Here is a 13,216-nt window from a genome sequence, read left to right as displayed (position 1 = left end):
CCACTGCGTGGGTTGGTATCCCTTTTATAATAGCAACAAGTTTTGAATTTCCCCTCCGTTTCGAGCTTGCACCTGATTGGTCGGTCGATCCACACGGTGATGCAAGGCGGCGGTTGGCTTCGTTTTTCGCTGCTGAGTGCTGGCTGGCAAAGCTCTTGATGGACGGGATCGGACGTGTTTGGCGTTCACGTTGAAAACATGCTACTCGATAATGCGCTTGCGGTTGAGATGATCCGCTACAAATCTTCGCTATTGCGAACATCATCCCCCGGGCGGTTGTCGATCGAACCCTGAGGCCCCCCATCGGTATTATTGTCCTCTATTGGAAGAATAGAAATTTTAGTAATCGGCCGTCTGTACACAGCGTTTCCCACTTTGACATCAACTACCCTGACCAGATTATCTTCCCCGGGATACACCTGGACGATTTTTCCCAACTTCCACTGCAGGGGCGGAAGTGTCTTGTCTTCCAACAGAACGATAGCTCCAGGACAAACGTTTGGAAAGCGAACGAAGTTCTTCCCTCTTGGTTGGAGACTAACGAGGTAATCGTGCACCCACGATCTCCAAAAATGTTCCCGCATTTGCTGCAGGTGCTGCCATTTTGACAAACGATTTGTATTGAGACCTTCGTAGGAAGGCTCCGGTACGGCCGTTAGAGGGCGGCCTATGAGGAAATGAGCTGGGGTGATGACCTCACCCACAGCGGGATCGTCTGAGTGCGAAAAAAGCGGTCGCGAGTTCAAGACCGCTTCAATTTGCGTTAATAGAGTATACATCTCCTCAAAGGTTAACGGAGTTCCCTTGAAGATACGCTTCAAGTGATACTTCGCGCTTTTCACTGAAGCTTCCCACATTCCACCAAATTCAGGGGCGTCAGGCGGAATAAAGTGCCAGGCAATCTCCTTGTTCTGGCAAAATGACTCGATTTGGTGGACAGTGACATTATCACGAAACATCGAATATAACTCGTGGAGCTCAGCTTTAGCTCCACGGAAATTGCTACCATTGTCAGAGTGAAACTCACGAACAATTCCTCTGCGACTAATGAAACGCTGCATGGCAGCAATGAAAGCAGCAGTTGACATATCCGAGACGAGCTCCAAGTGGACGGATTTCGTCATAAAGCAAACGAACACACACAAATACGCTTTAACTGCAACAGACTTCCGACCGGACTGTTTAATCAGGAAAGGTCCCGCATAATCCACCCCAGTGACTTCGAACGGTGCGGAAGGGGTTACGCGACTTTGTGGCAGGTTGCCCATATACTGTGCCACACCTCGTGGCTTCACCCGGAAACACTCTACTCATGTCCTGGTAATCTTCCTCACGGCGGAACGCGAACCCAACAACCAGAAGCGTTGACGAAGAGCTGACAACAGACCAGAAGGACCAATGTGTAAATGTTCCAAATGATATTGGCGAATAATCAAATCAGTGAGTGGATGCTTTGGCAGGATATACTGATGCTTGGCATCAAATGGCATTCGAGACTTTTGAATACGACCACCCACTCGTAAGGCACCGTTCTGCAGAAACGGGCCGAGAGTCTTCAACCGTTTAGACGGTTCGCCGCTCTCCACTTTTTCGATTTCATCGGACAAAGATTCGCGTTGAATAACCAGATCGATAGTATGGAGAGCAGATCGAAGCTCGGGGACGGTAAGATATTTACACTTGACACGATCCTCCGGATTCTTGGTACGGCAATTCTTCAAAAATCGCTGAACGTAGGCAAGAACACGCTGCAGTTTACGTAGAGATCCGAATTTCTTAAAGAGTGGCAGATTGTCACAATTCACTACGGGCATTGCCACGATCGAAACTGGTTTCATTTCAGGCATCAAGCCATCAGGCAGTTGATCAAGAACTGGTGATTCGTATATCTTCGATTGGAGAAAAGGAGGCCCTTCCCACCATAGCGAGTTTTCCTTCAAACTACGTGGGAGCTGGCCGCGGGAGATCACATCGGCCGGGTTGTCTTTGGACCGGACGTAACACCATTTGTAGAGACCACATTCCCTTGATATCTCCACCACACGATTCTGAACGAATGGCTGCAGTTTCGCTGGCGCCTTCTGCAGCCACGAGAGGACAATCTGACTGTCCGACCAAAGGCAAACGGAAGAGAACTGAACATGCAACGTCGATTGAACCTTTTTCACCAACCTGGACAGCAGCACGGCTGCGCACAGTTCCTTTCGAGGGATTGTCAACTCTTGCAGAGGGGCAATCTTAGACTTACTACACAACAACCTGACGACACAACAATCATTTGGAAGAATACTGCGAACATACAGGCAATCACCGTACGCTATTCCTGAAGCGTCTGCGAACCCGTGTAGCTCAAGAGACTCATACGCGGGACCGGTTACTGGTCTGGGAATTTCGATGTCGCGAACGGATGCGAGAGAATTGCGAAGCTGTAACCAGTCTCTAAGGATGTCGTCAGAGAGAGACTCATCCCAACCAATTTTCGCAGCCCAGGTTTGCTGCATCAAACGCTTAGCCAGAACGGTTATTGGAGCAAGTAAGCCCGACGGGTCAAACATTTTCGCAATTTCGGAGAACAGCTGACGCTTTGTCACAGCTGACTCTTCGGACGAAGGGGATTGACAAAATAGAAACTCATCGCTCCTCGGATTCCACGTTAATCCGAGAGTCTTCATCACTTCATTTGCCGACAGATCATCAAGAAGAACTAGTTTTTCACGCTCAGCCTCAGGGACATCCTGAAGAATCGCTTCGTCGTTGGCGCACCACTTATGCACCGGAAAACCACCCCTGGCTAGTAACGTTTGGAGCTGTTGACGACATTCAATAGCTTCTTGAATGGTTTTCGCTCCCGACAACACATCATCAACATAGCAGTCCTCTTGAATCACGCGAGCTGCAAGAGGGAAATCGGCTCCTTCATCGACACTCAGTTGAACTAGGGACCTGGTAGCCAAGAAAGGAGCGGCAGAAGTACCGTACGTAACAGTCACTAACTCGAGAACCTTGATGGGATCCATTGGGTTGGACCGCCAGAAAATTCTCTGCAACGAGGTTTGTTCAGGATCAATCAAAATCTGCCGATACATTTTCTGAATATCAGCGGTAAAGACGAAAGGATGTTTACGAAATCGCAACAGAATTGACATCAAGTCATTCTGAACGACGGGACCTATCTTCAACACATCGTTGAGAGACACCCCAGACACGGGTTTCGCCGACGCATCAAACCCAACCCTTATTTTTGTGCTTGTGCTCGACGGCCTGTAGACGGCATGATGCGGCATATAGTACTTCAGTTTGCCAGGGACATCATTCGCCTCGACAACTTCCTTGCAGTGGCCGAGGGATTTGTACTCTTCGATGAAATTGGAGTACTGCAGACGGAGCTCAGGATCTTTCAGCAACCGTCTTTCGAGAAAGAAAAAACGACGGAGGGCCAATGAACGATTATCAGCGAGTTCGTGTACATTTTCACGGATCGGTAGCTTCACTACATATCTACCGTTGATATCACGTCGATACGAGTTACGAAACGATTCCTCACACTCTTCTTCTTCTCCTGTGGGAGCAGAGCAAACTTCAACCTCCTCGATCTCCCAAAAACGCTTGACTGTCTCGTTGAGCGACTCGATAGCAACGCAATTCACCTGTGTGACGTTAACCAAAGCCGGTTCTTCATCACGGATTTCACCAGCGATCACCCATCCTAGTTCAGTTTCACGCAACTCGGGAAGACCCTCAGCAAGAACGATATGGCCTATCTTCAAGAGCTCAAAAAAATGACCCATCCCGATCAGTAAGTCTACTGCGTCTGGAACATTGAAATTAGGATCGGCCAACTTGATATTGGAGGGAATATTCCACTCAGAAATGTCGATTGGCCTTGATGGCAACGGATTAGTGATCTTCGCGGTGACCAAGCACTGGAGAGTCGTTTGATAGTCGCTGTACTGCGAACGAAGGCTCACATCGACCAGACAGTTAGACTTACTGCGAGTGGAGCTGACGCCGACGATATCGACATTCACAGGAAGTCCATCAAACCCTAACTTCACAAACATAGAGGTAGAAAGCAAGTTCGTTTGAGCCCCACAATCAAGGAAGGCTCGACAAGGCACGGGATGACCAAATTTGTCGAGCAGATGCACCATAGCCGTCAACAACAAAACATTTGGGAGTGCAATGCTCTGCGAACACGACGAAGACACGGTAGCCGACTGGACTGAATCGGTATTCGAGGCCTGAGGTGACACAGGAACTGGCTTCTGAACGGCATCAGCTGGCTTCGGAGAAGCGGCGGGTAGACTTACACTTTGATCAGGCTTCTTCCCATCATCGTGCAGCAAGGAGTGATGCCGCTTACCACATTTGGAACAACGATTTTTGGACGAACAATCGACAGAATTGTGCCCACGACGAAGACAGTTGAAACATGAACGAGATTCCTTCACCTTACTAACACGCTCCAAGACGGATAGCTTTCGAAACTCAGGACATTGATAGCTGAAGTGCGACATTCCACAAAAACTGCACGACTCGTTACTAGCGTCCGGCGTTGCCGAGTGAACCTTGACGCTAGCAGGTTTAGCATTAGACTGAGCTGACTTTCCCGGTAGAGATTTAGCGGATGAGGGATTATCCACCTCACACCGCTCCAAAACGCGACATTGATCTTTCAGAAACAACAAAGTATCGTCCAAATCAGGCAAATCACCATGATTGAGAGTACGTTCCCACTGCTTTCGTGTTGCAGGGTCAAGGCAAGACACCAAAATTTTGTTAACGATCAATCCAGCAGTTGCGTCCACTGGCTGTTTCATGAACTTGAGACCCTCAATGTTTCGGGTACAAGTATCCACCAACTCCCTTAACTCCTTATGAGATTCCCTGTTCATTTTCTTCATACTCAAGAGTTCCGAAATATGAGTGTCTATTATAACGCGAGGATTTTCGTACCGTTCGATAAGAATTTCCCACGCGTGTTTGTAGTTATTATCTGCCAAAGTTTTGGAATCAATGATTCCGGAAGCGGCACCAATCAAGGACTTTTCCAAGTGGTGCAGTTTAATGGAATCAGAATCTGCACCTTTACCGACGATGTCCTCAAACATCGCCTTGAAACGAGGCCATTTTTCATATTTCCCATCGAATGTTGGGATGGGAGCCCTAAGCGGTGCCTGCTGAACAATGATTCTGGAAGAATCAGTCTGCAAAGCAGTGGTCGAATCACAAGGTTTCTTTTGGAAAGCTTCCATTAAACCTTCCAGACGAACAAGCGTTTCTGTATGAAGACGATCAAACTCGTTCAACTTCTCGTCTTGTTCGTCGAATTTACTTGGAGGAACGAGCCTCAACACTTCCTTGTGCAAAGCGGAGTATTCCGCATAATGTGTTTCCAACTTTTTGGAATAAACTTTAAACAAAGGGACACTCACCTGAGAGGGGTCGTCCTCCGCTCTCTCCAGACTATTGAAGATTGCGGTGACCTTACCCTTTACCTGTCCGCGCTGATGAACGTAGGCCTTCGCTTCCTCCATGGTTGACTGCTGGTTGCTTTTCACTGGTGAATGTTGTAGAGACATTGGAACTTTTCGCTACGGATAGAGCGATCACTCACTTTTTACTTGGTTTCTCGAGTTCACTTGTCACAGTTCGGTTTCGTTTTAGTTCTTCACTTTCAGTTCACTTTTGTGTCTTCGACGTTCAGTTCAATCACTTTTGTTCTTCAATGGACTGTATTTTCACTTCACACAAGAATCCGGTTCCGATGGACCACAATATGTTGGCTCATCGCCAACATGCATAACACGGAGGATTCGAGCCAGCAGAGTTAGCCCTGTGCCAACACCTGCTAGCTGCACACACTTCACCACAGTCGGCTCACTGCCGACAACGATGACGACGACGAGGATGCGATGCCGCTTGGCTCATTGCCGACGGCGATGACGATGATTTCGTGCCGGCAGAATCGGCCCTGTGCCGACCTCTGCTAGCCACTCACTCACACTCCACTGTAGTCGGCTCACTGCCGACGACGACGACGCGATGGCACACTGCCAGCGCGTGCACACACGATGACGCTTTCGACACACTGTCGAAGCTGAAGACTACCGACGCTGGATGGTCGACAGTTGTGCTTGGCGCTGTGGTAATCCACTACTACCACACGCATACACACGAAAGGCTAGGCCGCAGGCCCGTGACCGACGCCGAATGGTGGACGAGCACAATCCTCCGACGAAACTACGCTTGGTGCCGACCAGGAAAATGTGGCTTTCATTTCACCTCGCGGGGAGCATCGACTACTTGAATAACTCTCAAGTGGTAGCTCTGAAAAGAGCTGGGAAAGTAGCGAGCTAGCACTGGGTGAAAAAAAGCCACGACTCAAGTGGAACGGCACGCTGGCACCAAGCTGAACTGGCTGGACACGGGTTCGGTTGCACTCCGGAATCTGCGTTCCTAGCTGGGCTGGGTTTGTCACTTTGGTTACGAAAACACTTTTACTTCACTTAAACTAAAGAGATGTTTATTCCTTCACTGTTGTAACAAAACTGAATCCCACTGCGTGGGATCCCTTTTATAATAGCAACAAGTTTTGAATTTCCCCTCCGTTTCGAGCTTGCACCTGATTGGTCGGTCGATCCACACGGTGATGCAAGGCGGCGGTTGGCTTCGTTTTTCGCTGCTGAGTGCTGGCTGGCAAAGCTCTTGATGGACGGGATCGGACGTGTTTGGCGTTCACGTTGAAAGCATGCTACTCGATAATGCGCTTGCGGTTGAGATGATCCGCTACAAATCTTCGCTATTGCTATTCCTATGTTTCCTTTAACATCCTCAATATCTCCCAAAAATACCCAACGTTCCCTTAAAATCCCCAACTTCACCTAAAATGTCCAACTTATTGCTTAGATTTCCCTAAGGCATCATTTCCCATGAAGACCCTCATAATTCCTAAGCTTCATTTAACACCCTCAACATCCTCTTCGTCCCCTCAACGTTCCTTAAAAATCCCTAACTTCTCCTAAAATGTCCAACTTATTGCTTAGATTTCCCTAAGGCATCATTTCCCATGAAGACTCTCATCATTCCTAAGTTTCCTTTAACACCCTCAATATCTCTCAAAAATCCCCAACGTTTCCTAAAAATCCCCAACTTCTCCTAAAATGTCCAACTTGTTGCTAAGATTTCCTCAAGACATCGTTTCCCATGAAGACTTTCGTAATTCCTAAGTTTCCTTTAACACCCTCAATATCTCTCAAAAATCCCCAACGTTCCCTAAAAATTCCCAACTTCTCTTAAAATGTCCAAGTTAATGCTTAGATTTCCCTAAGGCATGATTGCCCATGAAGACTCTCATAATTCCTAAATTGCCTTTAACACCCTCAATATCTCTCAAAAATCAACTTATTGCTTAGATTTCCCTAAGGCATCATTTCCCATGAAGACTGTCATGATTCCAAAGTTTCTTCAAACATCCTCAATATCTCCTCAAAATCCCCAACGTTTCCTAAAAATCCCCAACTTCTCCTAAAATGTCCAACTTATTGTTTAGGTTTCCCTTAGGCATTGTTTCCCATGAAGACTCTCGTAATTCTCAAGTTTCCTTTAAATTCATTTCTCATGAACACTGTCATGATTCCTAAAGTTTCTTTTAACACCCTCAATATCTCCTTCAAATCCCCAACTTCTCCTAAAAATCCCCAACTTCTCCCAAAATGTCCAACTTGTTGCTTAGATTTCTCTAAGGCATCATTTCCCATGAAGACTCTTATAATTCCTAAGTTTCCTTTAACACCCTCAATATCTCTCAAAATTCCCCAACGTCTCTAAAAATCCTCAACTTCTCCTTAAATGTCCAACTTATTGCTTAGATTCCCCTAAGCCATCATTTCCCATAAAAACTCTCATGATTCTCAAGTTTCCTTTAACATCCTCAATATCTCCTAAAAATCCCCAACTTCCCCTAAAATGTCCAACTTATTGCTTAGATTTCCCTGAAGCATCATTTCCCATGAAGACCCTCATAATTCCCAAGCTTCATTTAACACCCTCAACATCCTCTTCGTCCCTCAACGTTCCCTACAAATCCCTAACTTTTCCTAAAATGTCCAACTTATTGCTAAGATTTCCCTAAGGCATCATTTCTAATGAAGACCCTCATAATTCCTAAACTTCATTTAACACCCTCAACATCCTCTTCGTCCCTTCAACGTTTCCTAAAAATCTATAACTTTTCCTAAAATTTCCAACTTGCTGCTTAGATTTCCCTAAGGCATCATTTCCCATGAAGACTGTCATGATTCCTAAGTTTCCTTTAACATCCTCAATATCTTCTAAAAATCCCCAACGTTCCCTAAAAATCCATAACTTCCCCTAAAATGTCCAACTTATTGCTTAGATTTCCCTAAGGCATCATTTCCCATGAAAACTCTCATGATTCCTAAGTTTCCTTTAACATCCTCAATATCTCCTAAAAATCCCCAATTTTCCTCAAAAATCCCCAACTTCTCCTAAAATGTCCAACTTGTTGCTTAGATTTCCCTAAGGCATCATTTCCCATGAAGACTCTCATAATTCCTAAGTTTCCTTTAACACCCTCAACATCCTATTCGAACCCTCAACGTTCCCTTGAAGGCCCCAACTTCTCCTAAAATGTCCAATTTATTGCTTAGATTTTCCTAAGGCATCATTTCCCATGAAGACTCTCATAATTCCTACGTTTCCTTTAACACCCTCAATATCTCTCAAAAATCCCCAACGTTACCTAGAAATCCCCAACTTTTCCTAAAATGTCCAACTTGCTGCTTAGAATTCCGTAAGTTATTATTTCCCATGAAGACTCTCATAATTTCTAAGCTTCATTTAACATCTTCAATATCTCTTAAAAACCCTTAACGTTCCCTAAGAATCCCTATCTTTTCCTAAAATGTCCAACTTGTTGCTTCGATTTCCCTAAGGCATCATTTCCGATGAAGACCCTCCTAATTCCCAAGCTTCATTTAACACCCTCAACATCCTCTTCGTCCCCTCAACGTTCCCTACAAATCCCTAACTTTTCCTAAAATGTCCAACTTATTGCTTAGATTTCCCTAAGGCATCATTTCCCATGAAGACCCTCATAATTCCTAAGCTTCATTTAACACCCTCAACATCCTCTTCGTCCCCTCAACGTTCCCTAAAAATCTATAACTTTTCCTAAAATGTCCAAGTTATTGCTTAGATTTCCCTAAGGCATCATTTCCCATGAAGACTGTCATGATTCCTAAGTATCCTTTAACATCCTCAGTATCTTCTAAAAATCCCCAACTTCCCCTAAAATGTCCAACTTATTGCTTGGATTTCCCTAAGGCATTATTTCCCATGAAAACTCTCATGATTCCTAAGTTTCCTTTAACATCCTCAATATCTCCTAAAAATCCCCAACTTTCCCTAAAAATCCCCAACTTCTCCTAAAATGTCCAATTTATTGCTTAGATTTTCCTAAGGCATCATTTCCCATAAAGACTCTCCTAAGTTTCCTTTAACACCCTCAATATCTCTCAAAAATCCCCAACGTTCCCTAGAAATCCCCAACTTTTCCTAAAATGTCCAACTTGCTGCTTAGATTTCCGTAAGTTATTATTTCCCATGAAGACTCTCATAATTTCTAAGCTTCATTTAACATCCTCAATATCTCTTAAAAATCCTTAACGTTCCCTAAAAATCCCCAACTTCTCCTAAAATGTCCAACTTGTTGCTTAGATTTCCCTAAGGCATTGTTTCCCTTGAAGACTCTCATAATTCTCAAGCTTCATTTAACACCCTCAACATCCTCTTCGAACCCTCAACGTTCCCTAAAAATCCCCAACTTCTGCTAAAATGTCCAACTTATTGCTTAGATTTCCCTAAGGCATCATTTCTCATGAAGACTGTCATGATTCCTAAGTTTCGTTTAACACCCTCAATATCTCCTCCAAATCCCCAACTTCTCCTAAAAATCCCCAACTTCTCCCAAAATGTTCAACTTGTTGCTTAGATTTCCCTAAGGCATCATTTCCCATGAAGACTCTCGTAATTCCTAAGTTTCCATTAACATCCTCAATATCTCCTAAAAATCCCCAACGTTCCCCAAAAATCTCCAACTTCTCCCAAAATGTCAAACTTGATGCTTAGATTTCCCTAAGGCATCATTTCCCATGAAGACCCTCATAATTCCTTAGCTTCATTTAACACCCTCAATGTCTCTCAAAAATCCCCAACGTTCCCAATCCCCGACTTCTCCCAAAATGTCCAACTTATTGCTTAGATTTCCCTAAGGCATCATTTTCCATGAAGACTCTCGTAATTCCTAAGTTTCCATTAACATCCTCAATATCTCCTAAAAATCCCCAACGTTCCTTAAAAATCCCCAACTTCTCCTAAAATGTCAAAATTGTTGCTTAGATTTCCCTAAGTTATTATTTCCCATGAAGACTCTCATAATTCCTAAGCTTTATTTAACACCCTCAACATCCTCTTCGAACCCTCAACGTTCCCTGAAAATCCCCAACTTCTCCTAAAATGTCCTACTTGTTGCTAAGATTTCCCTAAGGCGTCGTTTCCCATGAAGACTCTCGTAATTCCTAAGTTTCCTTTAACACCCTCAATATCTCTCAAAAATTCCCAACGTTCCCTAAAAATCCCCAACTTCTCTTAAAATGTCCAACTTATTGCTTAGATTTCCCTAAGGCATCATTTCACATGAAGACTCTCGTAATTATTAAGTTTCCATTAACATCCTCAATATCTCCTAAAAATCCCCAACGTTCCCTAAAAAAACCAACTTCTCCAAACATGTCTAAATTGTTGCTTAGATTTCCCTAAGTTATTATTTCCCATGAAGACTCTCATGATTCCTAAGTTTCCTTAAACATCTTCAACGTCTCCTAAAAATCCCTCAACGTTCCCTAAAAATCCCCAACTTCTCCTAAAATGCCTAAGTTATTTCCCAGATTTCTTATGAGCATTTTTAACCTTGAAAACCTGCATGATTGGATCCATACTCTGGGAAATTTTTGCTGTATGTTTAACAGATGAGCTGAGAAACAGGCTCTGTCCCAGTGGGGATGTTATGCCAGTAATAAGAAGAATAACGCTTCACATCAATCAACTAGTGCATTTGAAAATGCATTAAATAAGTGCATGCTCTAGACTGCCGCACGCATAGACCCCCCCCATCTGAACGGCACCGTAGCAGAACTACGAGTGCGAAGGATTTAAATGGTTGCTCTTGTAAATACACTTTCATCGACGCTTTCGCTCCGTCGCAAAATAAGTTAACTGCACGTCGCACTTAGTATGCGCAAATCCAAACCCCGCCTCCAATTATTCCACAGGCGGAGATGTGACGCGACGAAGAGCGAGCTCGTTTTCTGTACGCGATGACAACACCAGCAGCTGTAGTCCTCCTCATGCCATGGAGCAACACCACATGAACGCACGAACGGATAGGGTGATGATCATTATTTTGGCATGGTGTTGATGCAATTCGGAGCGATATTTTCAAATTCATTTTCTAGCTAATCTAGAAAAGATAGAGTTTTGCTATCAAAGAAACATTTTTAGAGAACAAGTTCGTGCGTCTTTTGTAGAAGCACTTTTTTAACAGAAGTTTTGTTTTCATATGAAAATAATCAGAAATGTCTGAAAATGAGCTATTTTTTTCGACCATTTTTGCAATGTTTTGAAAATTTAGGCTATTTAGGCTATTTTTACAAAGTTTACGTCCAAGAGACTAAGAAAGTAGAAGTCATTATCTTTCGATTCGAGCGTGTACATTGATTGTACGATTTATGGTTTAGAAGATAGAGGGTATCAAAGATGAGCAAAATTTAAAAAACTTAAAATGTGATTAACTCACTTAGCAGTGATTTCCGACCCCATGTTCCTTGGGCACTTTTTCATAACTCATGGAGACCTATCCACCCTATCTGCACTCCAGAAACAAACACCCTGTATATTGTACCATTACTGGTCCAAAAATCAGCTGTTTTGATGCACGCAGTCTCAAGTTATGAAACAAATTGTGTGACCAAATTTTGACTGTATCACCCTTTACACCACCACATCCCTAACACTTTACCAGACACGTGCTCGGCTGTAGTGTTCAGACTCTTCTTTCTCATCATAATTAATTTTTAACCTACTACTCGAATACTACTCGAAGTATTGCTTCCAAGACGCTTCTGGAATTCGACAACCAGTTGTGAATCTTAAATCCTGCTTGCCCGTTTATGTGTTCTACCTGCTTGACCAACTCTTGAGCTTCAGTTTCTGATTCAACGCTGGTAAGCATGTCATCCACATAATGCTCATCAACGACCGCTTCCTCTGCTCGTGGAAATTGACTTGTGAAATGTTGAGCGTTCAGGTTTTTGATGAATTGCGCACAACATGGAGAACACGATGCACCAAAGAACATAACAGTCATGGTATATACATCTGGATCCCAGGACTCATCACAACCTCTCCAAAGAAACTGCAACGAATGTTGGTCCACTGGATTCATCAACACTTGGTGAAACATTTCGACTATCCCTCTGAATTTGCAGAGTACGGCTACGATTGATTTGAGCAAGTCTGGTCCCTTGAGCAGAACGGAATTTAGGGATAACCCGTTAACTCTTGCAGCTGCATCCCACACTATACGAAGCTTTCCGGGTTTGTTGGGATTCTGGACCGGAAATATTGTAAGGTACCACGAACGAGAGTGGCTGTCGTCGACCTCGGATGGTAACATCTTTCTAATGTATCGCTTTTCCTGGTACTCTCGCAGCTTCTCGTTGAAAGCCTTGGGCAGTGTTGATTCCTTGTCCAACTTCTTTTCCAAGCACACCAATCTCTTCATCGCCATTTTCCTGCTCGGAGGAAGCTTGATGTTATCGTATCTCCAGAGTAAATCGGTTTCGTACCTGGCTCCGTTGAACTTCGTTTGTGACTCCAGTAGTTGAACCGCTCGTTCGTCTTTTTTTTTGACAGCAAAAGTTTTCCTGGTCGTTTAACTCCTATATTCTCTAAGGCAAAGTAATCTTTTACCGACTTATGCAGCTCGGCATCGTGTTCCTCGCTGCATGGGCAGATGTGATATCTGTGATGTGCTGAATATGTGATGTTTGATTCTTCGGATGTTCCTGAGCAAGGTCCGTACAATGCCCAACCGAGGCGCGTTCGACTGGCAACTGGTTCGCCATCAGATCCT

At 44.3% G+C, this 13,216-nt stretch overlaps 1 protein-coding gene across 1 annotated transcript; it reads right to left on the bottom strand.

The window, feature by feature from the left end:
• Window positions 1-236: 236 nt before the first annotated feature.
• Window positions 237-12,871, bottom strand: LOC134286557 (uncharacterized). Its single transcript, XM_062848186.1, has 3 exons — window positions 12,724-12,871; window positions 1,518-5,560; window positions 237-911 (listed from the first exon to the last, which is right to left on the bottom strand). Exons 1-3 carry the CDS (start codon window positions 12,869-12,871, stop codon window positions 237-239), a joined length of 4,866 nt encoding a protein of 1,621 aa, XP_062704170.1.
• Window positions 12,872-13,216: the final 345 nt, after the last annotated feature.

This window comes from Aedes albopictus, chromosome 2, assembly GCF_035046485.1.
Source record: "Aedes albopictus strain Foshan chromosome 2, AalbF5, whole genome shotgun sequence".
In the NCBI taxonomy this organism is placed as follows: Eukaryota; Metazoa; Arthropoda; class Insecta; order Diptera; family Culicidae; genus Aedes; species Aedes albopictus.
The sequence above is the reverse complement of the archived record's forward strand: the minus strand, read 5'-3'. Positions and strand labels throughout refer to the sequence as shown.

What these genes read in the sequence shown, in the direction of transcription:
- LOC134286557 (XM_062848186.1), bottom strand. Translation starts at nt 12,871, where the DNA reads ATGGCGATGAAGAGATTGGTGTGCTTGGAAAAGAAGTTGGACAAGGAA. An exon ending in GGTCGACGACAGCCACTCTC is followed by an intron (nt 5,561 to 12,723) that starts GTTCGTGGTACC and finishes AACATTCACCAG; the next exon opens with TGAAAAGCAACCAGCAGTCA. An exon ending in TGCAGAACGGTGCCTTACGA is followed by an intron (nt 912 to 1,517) that starts GTGGGTGGTCGT and finishes TCATTTTGCCAG; the next exon opens with AACAAGGAGATTGCCTGGCA.